This window comes from Scyliorhinus canicula, chromosome 4 (genome assembly GCF_902713615.1).
Source record: "Scyliorhinus canicula chromosome 4, sScyCan1.1, whole genome shotgun sequence".
Taxonomy (NCBI): domain Eukaryota; kingdom Metazoa; phylum Chordata; class Chondrichthyes; order Carcharhiniformes; family Scyliorhinidae; genus Scyliorhinus; species Scyliorhinus canicula.
The window spans coordinates 99,262,627-99,279,763 of record NC_052149.1 but is presented as its reverse complement, the minus strand read 5'-3'; the positions used below and the strand labels follow the sequence as shown (position 1 = coordinate 99,279,763).

Below are 17,137 nucleotides of genomic sequence, written 5' to 3'. Positions count from 1 at the left end.
ATCGAGTTGGAGGGGAATTTGGCCACGCATCGGTGTATAAGGAGTATATTAGGGGGATGAGGACAAAGCCTTGTGGGGCACTGGTGTTGAGGATGATCGTGGAGGAGGTGTTGTTGTCTATCTTTACTGATTGTGGCCTGTGGGTTAGAAAGTTCAGGATCCAGTCGCAGAGGGAAGAGCCGAGGCCACGGAGTTTGGAGATGTTTCGTAGGAATGATGGTGTTGAAGGCTGAGCTGTAGTCGATAAATAGGAGTCTGACATAGGTGTCTTTGTTATCTAGGTGTTCCAGGGTAGAATGCAGGGCCATGGAGATGGCGTCTGCTGTGGATCTGTTGCAGCGGTAGGTGAACTGTAGTGGATCAAGGCAATCCTGGAGGCTGGAGTTGATTCGTGCCATGACTAACCTTTCGAAGCACTTCATGATGATGGATGTCAGAGCCACTGGACGATAGTCATTAAGGCACACTGCTTGACTTTCTTTTGGTACAGGGATGATGGTCATCTTCTTGAAGCAGATAGGGACCTCAGATTGTTGTAAAGAGAGGTTGAAGATGTCTGCGAATACCCCGCCAGTTGATCCGCGCAAGACCTGAGTGCTCGTCCGGGTACCCTATCCGGACCAGTGGCTTTCCATGGGTTGACCTTCGAGAAGGCTGCGCTGACGTCTGCAGTGGTGATCTCCGATACAAGTTCATCTGTGGCTTCTGGGGTGGAGGGCTCGCTCTCGCTGACCTCTTGCTCAAAGTGGGCATAGAATGTGTTGAGCTCATCAGGGAGGGGTGCATTGGAGCTGCATCTTGGCGCCTGTTATGTCTTGCAGACCTTGCCATAGATGGCGGGGATCCGTGTGGCTAGCCTGGGACTCGGGCTTGGTCTTTTGGCATCTTTGATGGATTTCTTTAGATCATATCTGGCTTTCTTGTGGAGGTCAGGTCGCCTGACTTGAAAGCCTCAGACCTAGACTTCAGCAAGCAATGGATAGCCCCGTTCATCCAGGGTTTCCGGTTGGGAAACACGCGGATTTGCTTCTTTGGCACACCGCCTTCTACACACTTACTAATGAAGTCAGTTACTGTAGTGTCGTACTCGTTCAGGCTGATCGCAGAGTTTTTTAATACTGACCAGTCCACTGATTCTAAGCAGTCCCGTAGGAAATTGTCCTATTCCTCAGACCAACAATGCACAACTTTCTTTGACGGATTCTGCCGCTTTTTGCTTATAAGCAGGGAGCAGGAGCACAGCCTTGTGGTCAGATTTGCCAAAGTGTGGGCGGGCGATAGAGCGGTAGGCATATTTGATATTTGTGTAGCAGTGGTCCAGGATGTTTGGGCCTCTTGTGGAACAGGTGACGTCTTGGTGGTAACTTGGTAGTATGCTCTTAAGCTTGGCCTGATTGAAGTCCCCAGCTACAATGAACAAGGCCTTGCAGGATGTTTCGTTCCAAGGCTATTTGTGCTGGTGAATATTTCGTCCTGTGCGATTTTCACATTTGCACGGGGTGGGATATAAACTGCCGTCAGGATAACGGAGCTGAACTCCCACGGAAGGTAGAAGGGGCGGCATTTTAGCATCAGGTATTCTAGGTCCAGGGAGCAGAAACTAGACAGTGTTGCTACATCTAGGCACCAGGAGGTGTTGATTCGGAGGCAGACCCCACTTTCCCATGCCTTGCCTGAGGCCACCGTACGGTCCATTCGGTGGTTTGAGAAGCCCTCTGGTTGTAGGGCACAGTCCGGTGAAGCAGGAGTGAGCCATATCTCCGTGAAACAGAGCACACAGCAGTCCCTTAGTTCTCTTTGAAAAGTGAGTCTGGCTTTAAGTTCATCTAGCTTGTTTTCTAGAGATTGGACATTAGCTAGGAGTAAGCTAGGCAGAGGGGCTTTGGGGCCGCTTTGTTTCACTCTCACCTGCAGGCCTGCACGTTTTCCACGCTTCCTGGAGTGACTGCTTTTTTTCGAGCCTGGGAGACAGTGAGAGTATGCAGTGTTAAGGGAATAGTTGTGTCCAATGAGGTTATTCACTCTGATCGGTGTGCGGATGGAGGATTTGTTGCCTTGGTTGCGGTTCCTGCGTTGGTAGGTGGGTCTGCGCAGTCGAGTGTTCCGGGTTGCTGTCGGGCTGCGGTTTGTCTTCACTGGTTTGGTGGATGTCTAGACCACGCTCCGGCGTGGATGGGGTGAAGGCCGGTAAGTTGATGATGTCTCTGGGTTCACAGTTGCAGATGTGGCGATGGCCGGGTCCGTGTGTTGGGGCCACAGCGTCCTTTCCAGATTGCGGTCTTTCTTCAGAGGACGGAGGATCTCTAGACCTGCAAGTAAATTTAAAAGGGCAGTATTAGTGATGGTTAGGCTGTGGGAGTTGAGTTTTAGGACTGTCGGGCGACTGTAGAGGGGTGGAGTGGAAGGAGTGCTTGGGGCCTGCGGGAGGTCACAGCTGTCTGGGTCAGAGGGGTTGGGAGGAGAGGGGGGGAGGGCTGCAGCTGCTGCGATGCTGGTCTGGTCGTTGGTGAGCAGCAGAGTGGAGACCCCGGCTTCTGTGGTGTTTTCCAGGTCTCTGGGAGCCTGCAGAGTGAAGGCCCTGGCTTCTAGGGTGTTTTCCTGGTCTCTGGCAGCCGTTGCAGGGGAATTCCCAGGCCTGGGACTGCAGCTCCGGCAGCTGCTCACATGTGGCCGGCTGGTCCGAGTCGATTTCAGGTTGTCAGTTTCAGGCGTCTCCAGGGTCCTAAAGATCACCAAATCTGCAAGTAATTGAATAAGAACATTGTCAAAGAGTTTAAAAGAGTTACAATGAAGTTTTAGAAGCACAGAACGAGAGTAAAAGATGAATTAGAGGGTATGCTGGGCACAGCTTGCAAAAAGTCACCTCGCTCTGGCGCCATCTTGAATCTTGAAAATTTTGATTAAACATTGCCACAAATTGAATGTTTTATACAAACTTAAACCTTTAGTGATGATACAAAGGACATCTCCTTAGACCACATTGTATTACCTATTTAATATGAACAGGAATAGGCTACTTAGTCCCTCAGGCCTGTTCCATTATTCAGTTAGGTCATGCTGATCTGTGCCACAACTTAATTTGCCTTTTCTTTGCATTTCTCAATATCAGTACCTAACCAAAAGCTACCTCCATTTTGACATTTTCAGTTGATCTACCTGCACCCCAGCCTCTGGCACCATAATCCATGCTAATTGTGAAACCCGGGATCTGCATGAGTTATTTCCTTTCCAGTTTCCTGAATTCATGCCTGCGGAAGCAGCCGGATTATCGATTAGATTTGACTACAAGCAGCTGTCAGAAAATGATGCCTCAATTTTGTTGATGATTAACCTGGGGGATTTTTTTTTTTAATAAGACCATAATTTCTCTGTGGAGTAATTTGACTGGAGGCTGAAGAAATTAAGTATTTGACTTCCAACCAAATGGTCATGTGGTACATACAAGGAGCTTACCCTTGCACTCACTCATTCTTATGCACTATTTTGCACATGTTCTCACTTGTTCTCTCTCTCACACACACACACACTAAATTTTGCCAGTTTTAAATCAACCACAATAGTTGCTAGATGATGCAGAAAGAACATGTTCATTTTGGGTACTTCCATGGGATTTGGTATTTTTTTAAAAATTATATATGGTTATGGTACGGTACATTTGTGCTGTACCTAAAAATTCACATACAAGGGGATTAGCAGTTATGTGGAGAAGGCAGGAGAATGGGGATGAGAAAAATATCAGACATGATTGAATGGCTGAGCAGCTCGATTTGCCGAGTGGCCAAATTCTGCTCCTATGTCTTGAGGTTTAATCTTTGGATAACTGGGACCAGATGCTCTGAAATGAGGCTTAAATTGAATTAAAGACTATTGTCTGATTAGTTATGTCAAATATATTGTCTTCATCTTTTCGATATAAAGCACTTTGGGTCAGCCTGAAAAGTGTGAAATAAATGTAAGTTATTTCCTTAAGTTTTGCCTTGTACTCCTTTGTTACACCTGGATTAATAGTTGCACGTGTCATTCTCTCCCAGTAAAAGCATTCCATCTCAAGTATGATGAAATGCGTCTGGATCCAAATGTTCAGAAGTGGGATGTGACTGTGCTGGAACTAAGCCACCACAAGCGCCATCTTGACAGAGCTGTTTTGCTACGTTTCTGGGAAACTTTGGATAGGTGAGTAGCAAATCAATTATATCTGCAGTATTATCCATAGATTTATAGGAATAAACAGAATCCACAGTAGCACTTGCATTGAGGCCCCAAGTAAATATATACTATATTTAATCTACATATTAAATTTGCATAACACACTTATCATGCCTTTCAGAAATTAATTAGAGATTTTTCTGTAATTTATTTTATCATCATGACATGTATAGGCAAACCTGGCAGCCATTATAAGCCAAGCAAAATCCAAGAGGCAGCAATGACTGATTTGATAATAATCTTTATTAGTGTCACAAGTAGGCTTACATTAACACTGCAACGAACGGTAGCACAGTGGTTAGCTTCATACCTCCAGGGTCTCCGGTTCGATTCCTGGCTTGGGTCACTGTCTGTGTGGAGTCTGCACGTTTTCCCCGTGTCTGCGTGGGTTTCCTCCGGGTATCCAGTTTGCTCCCATAAGTCCCGAAAGACTTGCTGTTAGGTAATTTGGACATTCTGATTTCTCCCTCTGTGTACCCGAACAGGTGCCGGAATGTGGCAACTAGGGGCAATTCACAGTAACGTCATTGCAGTGTTAATGTAAGCCTACTTGTGACAATAAAGATTATTATGAAGTTACTGTGAATGGGCAGCACAGTGGTTAGCACTGCTGGCTCACAGCGCCGAGGACCCAGGTTCGATCACAGCCCAGGGTCACTGTCCGTGTGGAGTTTACACATTTTCCTGTGTCAGCGTGGGTCTCACCCCCACAACCCAAAGATGTGCAGAGTAGGTGAATTGGCCACGCTAAATTGCCCCTTAATTGGAAAAAAAATAATTGAATACCCTAAATTTATAAAAATAAAAAAAATGCTACTGTGAAAATCCCCTAGTCGCCACACTACAGCGCCTGTTTGGGTACACTGAGGCAGAATTCAGAGTGTCTAATTCACCTAACAAGCACATCTTTCAGGACTTGTGGGAGGACACCGGAGCACCTGAAGGGGAAGCACGCAGACACGGGGAGAACATGCAGACTCTGCACGGACAGGGACCCAAGCCGGGATTTGAACCCGGGTCCCTGGCACTGTGAAGCAACAGTGCTAACCACTGCTATTGTGCTGCCCAAAAGCATTGGTTTTAGATGGAACATTGACCATGAATTTCCTGTGCTCCTTTAAATTGTATGGCCTGGATTTTCCTTTGAATTGCTGTACATTTTGGGAGTGACAAATTAACGAAAATGCCTTCTATTCCTTCACAAAAAGAACTGCACCTGAATTTTCTTCCCAATAAATCACCAGTTTCCTCTCCTGTTTCCTGTCGGCCTATTCTTTTTTTTTAAGATAAATTTAGAGTACCCAATTCTTTTTTTCCACAGTTACAGGGCAATTTGGTGTGGCTAATTCACCTACCCTGCACATCCTTTTTGGGTTGTGGGGGTGAGACAAATGGGGTTGTAACTTCCAGGTTTGCCAAAGTTGGATGTGGGGGGTGGGAGGGTCCCCAAAGATGTGCTGAGGAATCCCAGTCGGAACTTCCCAGGTAGGCATTTGCACAGCAGTTGTCCAGAAACACTAACTTCCCCCAGACAATTGTGCTAGGAACCATCTGAAAAAGTGATTTAAATCGCTAACTTGGGATAGTTCCGCCAGGATTATGTGAATAGTTACTCCAAAAAAATCAATAGATTTTCCCCACTAACTATCCATCCCCCACCCCTATGTGAACCAATCCCTGACCTCGCTGGACCACTCTGACCCACCTTAACACCCCCAATCTGGACCATCCTTACCCCTTAATCTGACCTGAACCGACCCAACTTTGTTGGGCCTCCCATGGCTGAGCAAGCACCTCTGACCAAATCCGATCCCCTGACCTGATGAGACCACCAACCCGGCCCAACCCCCAACCCAGCTAGAGCACACCCCAACCTGACCTGACTCTCTTTGGGGCTGGTTTAGCTCACTGGGCTAAATCACTGGCTTTTAAAGCAGACCAAGCAGGCCAGCAGCACGGTTCGATTCCCGTACCAGCCTCCCCGAACAGGCGCCGGAATGTGGCGACTAGGGGCTTTTCACAGTAACTTCATTGAAGCCTACTCGTGACAATAAGCAATTTTCATTTTCATTTTCATTTCATTTCATTTTCATTTTGCCCTCTCCCGATGTCCTGGTGTGGCGTCTGCAGTGACCAGTAATGCCATACCAACATCTGAATCTCTCGAAGTGTTGAAATTAACTCTCTGCCACCATTTGCAAGGACAATGAAATCCACACAAATTCATTTCAGTCCACAAGTGTGGGCAAAGACTCGGAACAAAACTAATTGATTTTATTAGAGACCAAATGATCCCTCAACATCTTGGAATCCGAGTGAAACTGTGTTCAAAGCAGCTATTGAAGCATTGGTAGCTTCCACTTCAGAAGCCACCTCAGAAGTTCTCCTTAGCACATGATGTTCACCCGTCATTCCCTAAGCTGTCATGGTTTCTAGGATATTATGCACTTCATCAGAAATGTATAGAAAATATGGTAATACTAAATAATCCCATTTGTCTATTATTTTAATCATATACAGAGAGAATGTCTCCACTAAATGCATACAAAACTATTGCTCCAAAATCATTGTTCTCGCGTAGATTTGGATTCCAAAGTTACTCAGCCAAGGTTGGCAGTTTCCACCTCTTCCCCTGCCCCCAACACCTTTCTTTGAAGCTTTGGTCTTTCCCTAACTTTCTTTCTCTCTCACACACATGCACACACACACCTAGACACACACACACACACACACACAAGCACATCTGCTCCCACATCCTCATTTTCACTGGTGCTCAGTGGATCATCAGACAACCCAACTCCACTGAACCATTAGAAAATGTACGACTCATGCCGCCTGAAATCCCTGGCGGCAGTTACTTCTGCCACCTTGTGAGAAGTGAATTTACTTTTAACTGGTGCTGCAGCAGATGGACTTTCCATCCCTCGCATGCGTTGAACCAATGAACGTTAGTTTAATGGCCCCAAGCTTTTGACCACAGACTCACCCCATCACTAAGGCCATCTACTTCCATCCTCTGTAACATTGCCATACTCTGAGAGTGAAAGGTGATCTGGCAAGGTGGGATGGTCTCCCTCTGTCGCTGGCGGTTAAAATGAACGTGTTGCCGCGATTTCTGTTTATTTTCCAATGTCTGCCGATTTTCCTGCCAAAGGCCTTTTTCAGAGAGATTGAGGGAAGGATTACTTCGTTCATATGGGGAGGGAAGGTGGCCAGAGTTAGAAAGGTGCTGCTACAGAGGGGAAGGCAGGCAGGGAGTTTGGGTCTTCCGAACCTGATGTATTACTACTGGGTGGAGAAGGTGCGGAGCTGGGTCAGAGGGGTTGATTCCCAGTGGGTCAGAATGGAAGAGAGTTTGTGCAGGGGTTCGGGATTGAAAGCACTAGCAACAGCGCCGCTCCCGATGGCCCTGGGGAAATACTCGGAGTCTGGTAATAACAGCTTCATTGAGAATTTGGAGGCAGTTTTGCCAACACTTCAGGTTGGGGGCAGGGTCAAGGGAAATGCTGATTTGGGGGAACCACAGATTAGAGCCAGGGAAGTGGGATGAAAATTTTCGGAGATGGGGATTAAGACACTAAAAGATTTGTTTCTTAGAGGTCGGTTTGCAGGATTGAAGGACTGGAAGCGATGTATGGGCTGGAGCAAGGGGAAACGTTTAGATACATGCAGGTTCGAGATTTTGCCAGAAAGGAGATACAGAGCTTCCCGGTGGAGCCAGCCTCCACATTGCTGAGGAGGTGCTGTCGACAGGGGGACTGGAGAAGGGGGTAGTGTCGGCGGTTTATGGAGCTATTTTGGAAGAGGAGAAGGCACCACTGGAAGGGATCAAAGCAAAGTGGGAGGAAGAGTTGGGAGAGGATATAGAGGAGGGGGTCTGGTGTGAGGTGCTCTGGAGAGTGAATGCCTCCATCTCGTGTGTGAGGTTGGGGCTGATACAGCTGAAGGTGGTATACAGAGCACACCTCTCGAGGGCGAGGATGAGCCGATTCTTTGAAGGACTAGAAGATGTGTGTGAACGTTGCCGGGGGGGGGGGCGCTAATCACGTTCCTATGTTTTGGTCCTGTCCAAAGCTAGTGCATTACTGGAAGGAGGTTTTTAGGGTAATTTTTAAAGTGGTGCACATGAAACTGGACCCGGGCCCCTGGGAGGCGATATTTGGGGTGTCGGACCAGTCAGGGTTGGAAACGGGTGCAGAGGCAGATGTTATAGCCTTCGCCTCGTTGATCGCCCAAAGGCGGATCCTGATAGGTTGGAGAGCAACCTCTCCACCCTGTGCCCTGGCGTGGCGGGGGGACCTGTTGGAATTCTTAACTCTTGAGAAGGTTAAGTTTGAACTGAGGGGAAGGATGGAGGTGTTCTACAATTTATGGCATTATTCATTATGCACTTTCAAGAACTGGATAACATCGAACATTAGTTGGGGCGTGTGGGTGGGAAGTTTGGACGGAGGGTGGCTGTGTGTGTTAATGGCGACTATGGGTGATCCCTAATTCCTTTTTGTCATTTGTTTGTGTGAACATGCGGGCTAATGTTCGGATTTTGGTGGGAGGATGGGATCGTTGTTATTGATATGGGGATTGCCATATTTGTTACTGATTATTGTTTATTGTTGGTGGGTGTAAATTAGGGCGACAATGTGAAAAAGGAGAAGGATAAAAAATACTAAAAAAAAACATCGCCTTGCTCTGCCCTGCCTCAGCTCACCAGCTGTTGAAACCTTTGTTCGTACCTTTATGACCTCTAGTCTTGACTATTCCATTGCTCATCTGGCTAGCGTCCCATCTTCCTCTCTACATAAACTTATGGGCCCATCCAAATCTCTGTTGCCATATACCAACTTCCAACAAGTTCCATCACTCCTATGTTCATTGGCCTATATTGGCTTCCAGTCCGTCAAAGTCGCAACTTAAAATTCCCATCCTGGCTTTCAAATGCCTCTGAAACCTTTTCTCAATCCTATCTGTGCAGCCTCTGACAAAAGTTAGAGACCTTCTAATTCTGACCTCCCACTAAGCCCCAATTATAATTTCACCATTGGCAGTCATACCTTCAGCGGCAAGGGCTGGAAGCTCTGGAATTCCCTCACTAATCCAATTAATCTTTTACCTCTTCTCACCCTTTCAGATGCACCTTAAAGCGAACCTCCTTGATCTGTATTAATATCTCCTTTTGTGTCTCGATTTTAAACTCAGTTTGATCATGCTCCCATGAGCAGTTTGCAATGATTTACTATATAAATTTAAATTTGTTGTTGCAAAGACATTGTGGCACATCAGCAGCAGTTTACTTTGGCAAGTGTTCAGACTGTCCCGTGACAGATCTACTAATAATAGCCAAAATATTTACTCGAAGCACCAGAAAAGGCAGATATATCCTTCAGTTAATTTTTCGTCAATGCAGTACAATACTTCCTTAATACTGATGAATCAGCCTAGTGCTTAAGTCTTGAAATTTGTGTTGAAACTGAATATTTTCAAAATCCCTTTGTTAATGGAGCTTGAAAAACCAAGATCAGTCTTAAAAACATTTTATTTGGAGTGTAATCATCTTGTGTGTAATATTTAAACCAGAATGTGCGATGACAATTCATTAGTTGCTGATCCATTCACTGATAAAATAACATGAAAAGCAGGAGATTTGCTGGTTGGCTAAATTCTCGGTAGCCGCACTTGGGATTCCTCAATGCTAAATGCATTAGTGACACAATACTGTTCGCAATTCCATCATTGCGTAGTACTTTGCCGACAAACCTGCTCATGTCTTGCAAGCACTTTGCCAAATGATAGCGCCACTTAACTGTTTTTAATCTTAGTTGACCTGGATTCTTCCAGTGAAGAAAATTCGATGAAAAATTATGCAGGATCTTCTTCTTGGCAATCTATCAAGCTAATTCATTTCCTAAGCGCAGTAACTCCGATCTATGATTCATGGGTCCCTCATAAATGGCAAAACCATGAAAAATCCTCTCTACATAATGTCTTTGATTACAGCATGCCTTTCAATGGCTTCCAAATAATGTATTTTCTTAGTGTGGGCTGGTGAATGGGGTGGGAGAGAGATGGGTGGTACAGTGGGAATGAACAAGCTGAGCATAAAAAGTTGAAGTGTGTATTTTTGAAGCATTAGGTTGTTCTCAAAATCAGTGCAAATAAAATGATGATTGAAAAGAAGGAAACAATAAGGATTCTCAAAGCGTTTAATTTTCTCTTGGTAGAATTGAAACTGTCTGGAATGAAGTAGAAGTTTTGTGTTGGAATGAGCTTGTGAAATAAATTGAAGCATGATAAGTATATAAACTGTTAAAACATTCAAGACATTATTTTTAATATCTGTTGCAGTGAAATTAATGTTGGGCAGAAAATTAATGAACATCAATCCAACTTCTAAATATACACATCTGAATTTTTTAAGAATGGACACAAAAGTCTTTTTCATATTGAGGTCAATTATAATTCTTTGTGCACAAAAGAATCTTAAACTATACTTGGGGCCAGTGTGCCGATGAATGGCAGATGGAGTTTAATTTGGATGAATGTGAGGTGACGCATTTTGGTAGATTAAATCAGGGCAGGACCAACTCAGTTAATGGTAGGGAGTTGGGGAGAGTTACAGAACAGAGATCTAGGGGTACGGGTTCATAACTCTTTGAAGATGGAGTTGCAGGTGGACAGGGTGGTGAAGAAGGCATTCAGCATGCTTGGTTTTATTGGTCAGAATATTGAATACAGGAGTACGGACATCTTGTTGAAGTTGTACAAGACATTGATAAGACCACACATGGAATACTATGTTCAGTTCTGGTCACCCTATTAATAATAATAATAATCACTTATTGTCACAAGTAGACTTCAATGAAGTTACTGTGAAAAGTCCCTAGTTGCCACATTCCGCCACCTGTTCGGGGAGGCCAGTATGGGAATTGAACCTGCGCTGCTGCCTTGTTCTGCATTACAATCCAGCTATTTAGCCCACTGTGCTAAACCAACCCCTATTATAGGAAGGATATTGTTAAACTAGACAGAGTGCAGAAGAGATTTATGAGGATGCTACCAGGACTTGATCGGCTGAGTTATAAGGAGAGGCTGGGTAGGCTGGGACTTTTTTCCCTGGAGCGTAGGAGGCTTAGGCGTGATCTTATAGAGGTCTATAAAATAATTAGGAGCATAGATAAAGTAGATAGTCAACACCTTTTCCCAAAGGTAGATGAGTCTAGAATTAGAGGGCATAGGTTTAAGGTGAGAGGGGAGAGATATAAAAGAGACCAGAGGAGAATTTTTTTCACACAGGGTGGTGAGCATCTGGAACGGGCTGCTAGAGGCAGTGGTAGAGGCGGGTACAATTCTTTCCTTTAAAAAGGAGTTAAACAGTTACATGCGCAGGGTGTGGAGGTATCTGGGCCAAATGCGGGCAATTGGGACTAGCTTAGTGATATAAACTGGGCGGCATGGTCAAGCTTGGCCAAAGGGCCTGTTTCTATGCTGTAAACATCTATGACTCTATATCTTTAAGATCTTTATATCTATTTAATATCACCAGTTCTGACTTTATTATAGTTTTAGTTTTTAAATGCAACTTTTATAGGCTGGATAAAATAATAACTTATTCAATTTGAAATGTCGAGGAAGGTTTGGCTAGATGCCACAGTGGAGAACAACTGCCAACATGTAGACTGCAGTTATACAGTGAGGTACAGATACATTTCATTTGTTTATCTTAGATGGAATATTTAACAACCAAATTTATTTTACTTCTAATCACTTTCACACTCCATTATTAGAAGGCGTGCAAGAATATTGAAAGTTTTCATGGCTAACATTTGTGCATCTGTTGTAATTACAAGTCATGAGCTGAGTCTTCTGTGATAAGGCTGATGTATTCACACACAATGATTTCCTGTTGGTGTGCTTATCTCCTCTGCTCCATTTCTGGAGGTACAATTCATTGTTCTACACAGAAGGTTGTATAACACATTTTGCATGCATGTCATTGTCCAGATTCAGCCCTTGGTGCCGTACCATAAAACATTCAGCTTGGACTTCAAGGACATGTCAATATGTAGAAAACTGCAATGCACCATCATTTATATCGAAAGGTTGTGTCTATTTCTCGAGGGAGAAAGCATGATGCGCAAATTGTCAGCATTGGATTCTTTTACTCAATTCACCAGAGCCCATTTTCTTTCTGCAACTATAAACATCTTTGCAGCTATTCATTCTAATTCAGGGAGTTTTTGTAACTTCAATAATTTTGGTTTTTTTTTTACACACAACAGGTACCTGGTGAAGCACAAATCCCATTTGAGATTCTAACTTGTCTGAAGCTCTGTGGTTGCTGCCATTCATTTCTGGGAGATTGGAGGAGATCTACAAGAGACACGTATATCTTGGGACTAAACTATTTCATTGGCATGTCTACGTTTGTCAAGAGCAGTGACAGTATAGTGTGGGTCAACCTGACATGTCTTGTATGCGATACTTGTTTGAAAATTTTTATTGCATTAGGGAATTGATGTCTGAAACAATTAGACATAAACAATTGTGCTTATACTACCAGTTTTCCAATGGTAGATTGACTTCTAGTCTGCAAACTCAAATTTGTATTTTATTCTATTGTGAGTGTTTATATTTCATTTTTATTTTCCAGGCAGCACTATTTTTTAATTTTACTCCATCCTTTATCTTTTCCAACTTTCTTTTTACAATTGTTTAATGTAAGCTACAAATTGTATATCATCACTGCTGTGGGGTAGGGATTTCTTCAAACCGTTCTCAGGTAGAATAAGTGGTAAAACAGCCATAGATGACATAGGTTGACTAATTTCTCTCTTGTTTTTGTAAAATATTATTACAAAATTATACATGTATGTGCAGCTGCCTTGAGCTGTGATGGGGCTTGAACAATCACTTGGTTATTGTCAAGGATTTAGGCAATGCAGGGACAAAAAAACATAAGGTCCATTATTCCTATTATGAAAAAAAATAATTGGAAGCCCTGAGCTTTAGAGCATTGACTGAAAGATAGGTAATAATGGTTTGCAACTTTGATACCTATCATATGTACTTGGCTTTCTAAGCACGAATGTGAAACGCTGATGGTGTACTTTCAAGTTCTGTACGACAAACTTCTTCAAAGTCCATCTAGTCCCGACATAGAAATGATTAAGAATCCAGTTGTGCTGCTTGCTGACATGAGATAAATATATTACGTAAAGTACCATTTTGTTGCTGTTTTCATTACACTTCCATCAGTGTGCTGAAAGAGTTCACATTTATTTCACTCTTCTTTAGGGAAAAAGAGAGAGATTTTATTTTTTGAAGGCTCAGAAATGCAAGCAGTACCAGTAAAACCTTTATAAAGCTGTTGGTAATGAGCATTTTTAAAATTAGTAGTGAGGATATAGTGCTTTTGAAATGTAATGTAGCAAAGTTTTTCTCATTGTGATACATAGCAGGTGTTGCACTGATGCAATGTATTTATTTAAAATGTGATCATAAATAATAACAAAAAAAGCAACAGATATAGCAAGTTAATAGTTGAGCTGAAAAATTACGTAACGAGAAATGGAAGTACTTTAAAATAATGCCGACCACAGCATGGGATAGTGCCAAAATGAACAACTGTCTATTTTCCTAATATGAAATTCAGTAGCTTAAAAAAAACTTGAGCACAGCATCTGATTTAGCAAAAATATCTATTTGAAGCTGTTTGGCCAGGGTCAAAATAAATTACCTCCCTCATGCCACACCTTACTCGATACTGTTGTCTGGTTTGAACTGGAAAGTAGTGTTGTACATTCTACCCTACCATATATTCTGCAGAGATCCTGCAGTTTAGGTGGTTGAAACCCAGTTGGATAGATGGATTTTTAGATTTAACTGCTGGGTTGAACGACCGAAATAAAGTGGCAATGGCACTGAAGCTGGAAAAAAAAATCACAGTTGAAGTAGGCTAATGATACTTATTTATTGAATGCTATGCTCTAAAACTTAAGAATATCTTTGTGTTGAGTAAGTGTAACAGTATCCAAGGTCAAATGCCAATCGTGATATAGTTTGCCGAACAGTGAATAAGTGTTATGTCAATGATGCTTTATTTTCAGTGAAGCTTGTAGGAACTAAATATTACACTTCTCTTATCCATTACTGAACAAAAAATAAATGAGAATAAATCCGAACCACAAAGGTGGAAGGAAAAATCCAGTTCATATCCAAACAATTCAATTTTCAAAATAGTCTAAAATTTAACATTAAAATTATCCATTTAAATTGAAATTTGATAGCAGCTATTATGTCACCAAGTAAAAGCAAAGCAAACTAAGAACAGAGTTGAATGACTGTGTTCATTTCGTTATTAAATTACCTACTGTGATGCCTTTGATGTAGCCACAGTGAATGACCCATTGTCATTTGGGTGAGCAATTGTACAAGCTTCATGAGAAAACAGATGCCAGAACAGCTTGCGTAAAATTGCTGACCGAGAGTGGTGGGCTTGGAGGAAGAAAATCACAGCAATGTTGGGAAGATGTAGCTGTTCTGCACCTTCTTGAAGAATAAATAGGTTGTAAGCTTCCAGGCGTCACTAGTTGTGAGTGATTTTCAGTGTCTCACCTGCCTCAAGTTGCTAATTCACTTTATATTTCATGGTGAAAATTACTGGTATATGATGCAATGTTAAGTCTACAATTTCACAATTTAAAAACATTGACAGTTTCACTCACAGGTGATTTGACATCGACATTACTTCCACACTGTTAAAGTAACCAACTGAAAGTCACATACAGTACCTCAAATCATAAGTCATACACATTGAAGTTGATCTAAATCTTCACTGCTTTCATCAATATTCATCATATAATTTGAACCTATGGTGTTTCTGTTTATTCAACAAAAAAAGTTGATTTCTGCCTTTTTGTAAAGTGTCTGCCAAAAAATGAGGTTGTTGTATGCGTGTTCATTATTTAATGTAGCTGCTGTAATGGTTTAGTGAAATTAAGCTCTTTGGATCTTATTACTATTAATGTCAACAATATTGATCTGTTTGCTTTCAACTGTCCCACACAATAATTCAAGGAATGTGAAGTCATGGGCTGTAACGTCAGGCAGTGAGGTGAGCAGCTCCTGCTCGGTGGCACATTGTCTCCTTCTCCCAGTTTTTAAATTTAAAAAATGTGTATATTTTTTGCTTTATTTGTAGTGAGAGATATACAACAAAAGGCTCTATTTTCACAAGTAGGGTTTTTTGTACCAATTGTAACACGTGGGAAACTATCTGTAGCTTTCACAAAAATGCATAAAACTGCAATATGTTAATGCTTTTGTGCAGGTTTCTAAAATGCCATCCACTGAAAAATACTTATTGGTTAGTTTACGATTAAATCTGTAACAAGGTCACACTTGTGCTATTGTGGTTTAACCCAAATGGAGTCAGAAGCACAGATTAAAAGCGACCAAAAAATGGAACAAACTAAACACACATGCATCCTTTGGGGAAGGGAGAGGTTTTAAAAGAAATTGGTTTTTATTATATGACAAATAAAATGATGTAAAATTTACAGTAGTTTTCATTTTGCAGTTCATTTGTGTCATTTCAATGGTAACGTATTGCTGCTAATCAATATTTTTCACCAATACGTGCTTTATAAATGTGGAAGGCTTTAACCAATCTCAAGTTCTTTTTATGTGGCTCTGTGCTGCTTAAAATGGTGCAAAGGCATTGCACTTTCACACAGTGACTAATTGTAATTGCTACACAAACACAAGTTTGGAGATGCTGTAGATTAGTTGCATCAATAGCAGGATATAACTTGTGTGTGTATAAGGAAGCGGAAATAGCATAATTTCAATTGCACTGAACAGTGGAGAGCTAGCAGTGTTGGGCCAAGAAATTTGGCTCTGTTGTGTCGCAGGAGGCCCTTTGAATCAGGTGCGCAGCTGACTTTGCCTGCACTGTACCCTGTGTTGGGAAGGCCTTGGGCGTGCCACGCGTATTCTGAGAGATTCGCAACTGACCAGATTGTGAAGTTAAACAACTGTTCTAGATGATTTGCTGTGCAATTTACAAGCTTGGACCACAAAGGCGCATGTAATATATCTGTTTATGATTAATCCCAAAAGGTGGAGGAATGATAGTCTCACTGGAATAGTAATCCAGAGACGCGGGGAAATACTCTGGGATCCCTGGTTCGAATCCCACCATGACAGATGGTGAAATTTGAATTCATTAAAAATCTGGAATCCTCGGGTGCCACAGTGGTTAGCACTGCTGCCTCATGGCGCTTCGGACCCAGGGCCGATCCTGGCCCTGGGTCCCTGTCTCTGCGGAGTTTGTACATTCTCCCCGTATCTGCATAGGTCTCACCCTCACAACCCAAAAAGATGTGCAGGGTAGGTGAATTGGCCATGCTAAATTGCCCCTTAATTGGAAAAAAGAATTGGATACTTTAAATTTTTAAAAAAAATTGGAATCATGGAACCATTGTCGATTGTTGTCTAAACCCATCTGGTTCACTAATATCGAGAACGTAGACCATACAGTGCAGAAGGAGGCCATTCGGCCCATCAAGTCTGCACCGATCCACTTAAGCCAGGGGTGGGCAAACTACAGCCCGCGGGCCGCATGCGGCCCGCCAAAGGTCTTTATGCGGCCCACCAAATTTTTTATTTTTTTTCTAAGGTTAATGGGGGGGGGGCTGTTGGGTTACTTACTGGTATAGGGTGGATACGTTGACTTGAGTAGGGTGATCATTGCTCGGCACAACGTCGAGGGCCGAAGGGCCTGTTCTGTGCTGTACTGTTCTCTGTCCTGTATGAGGCGCCCAGAATCATAACCGGGTGAAGTAATTATTTTACTTAATATACTATGCGGCCCTTTAAAATTGTGAATTTCTGAATGTGGCCCTTGCACGGAAAAGTTTGCCCACCCCTGACT

The 17,137-nt window shown here is 42.8% G+C and overlaps 1 protein-coding gene across 2 annotated transcripts in view; it reads left to right on the top strand.

Annotated features, from left to right (window-relative positions):
* cdc73 (cell division cycle 73, Paf1/RNA polymerase II complex component, homolog (S. cerevisiae)) overlaps positions 1 to 15,763 on the top strand; it is a 435,381-nt gene extending 419,618 nt beyond the window's left edge. For both annotated transcript variants that reach the window (XM_038794882.1, XM_038794881.1), the window contains 2 exons: positions 4,032 to 4,173; positions 12,483 to 15,763. In XM_038794882.1, coding sequence (XP_038650810.1) covers positions 4,032 to 4,173; positions 12,483 to 12,519 — 179 coding nt within the window. In that variant the 3' untranslated portion in view covers positions 12,520 to 15,763. The remainder of the gene's footprint in view (positions 1 to 4,031; positions 4,174 to 12,482) is intronic.
* Positions 15,764 to 17,137: the final 1,374 nt, after the last annotated feature.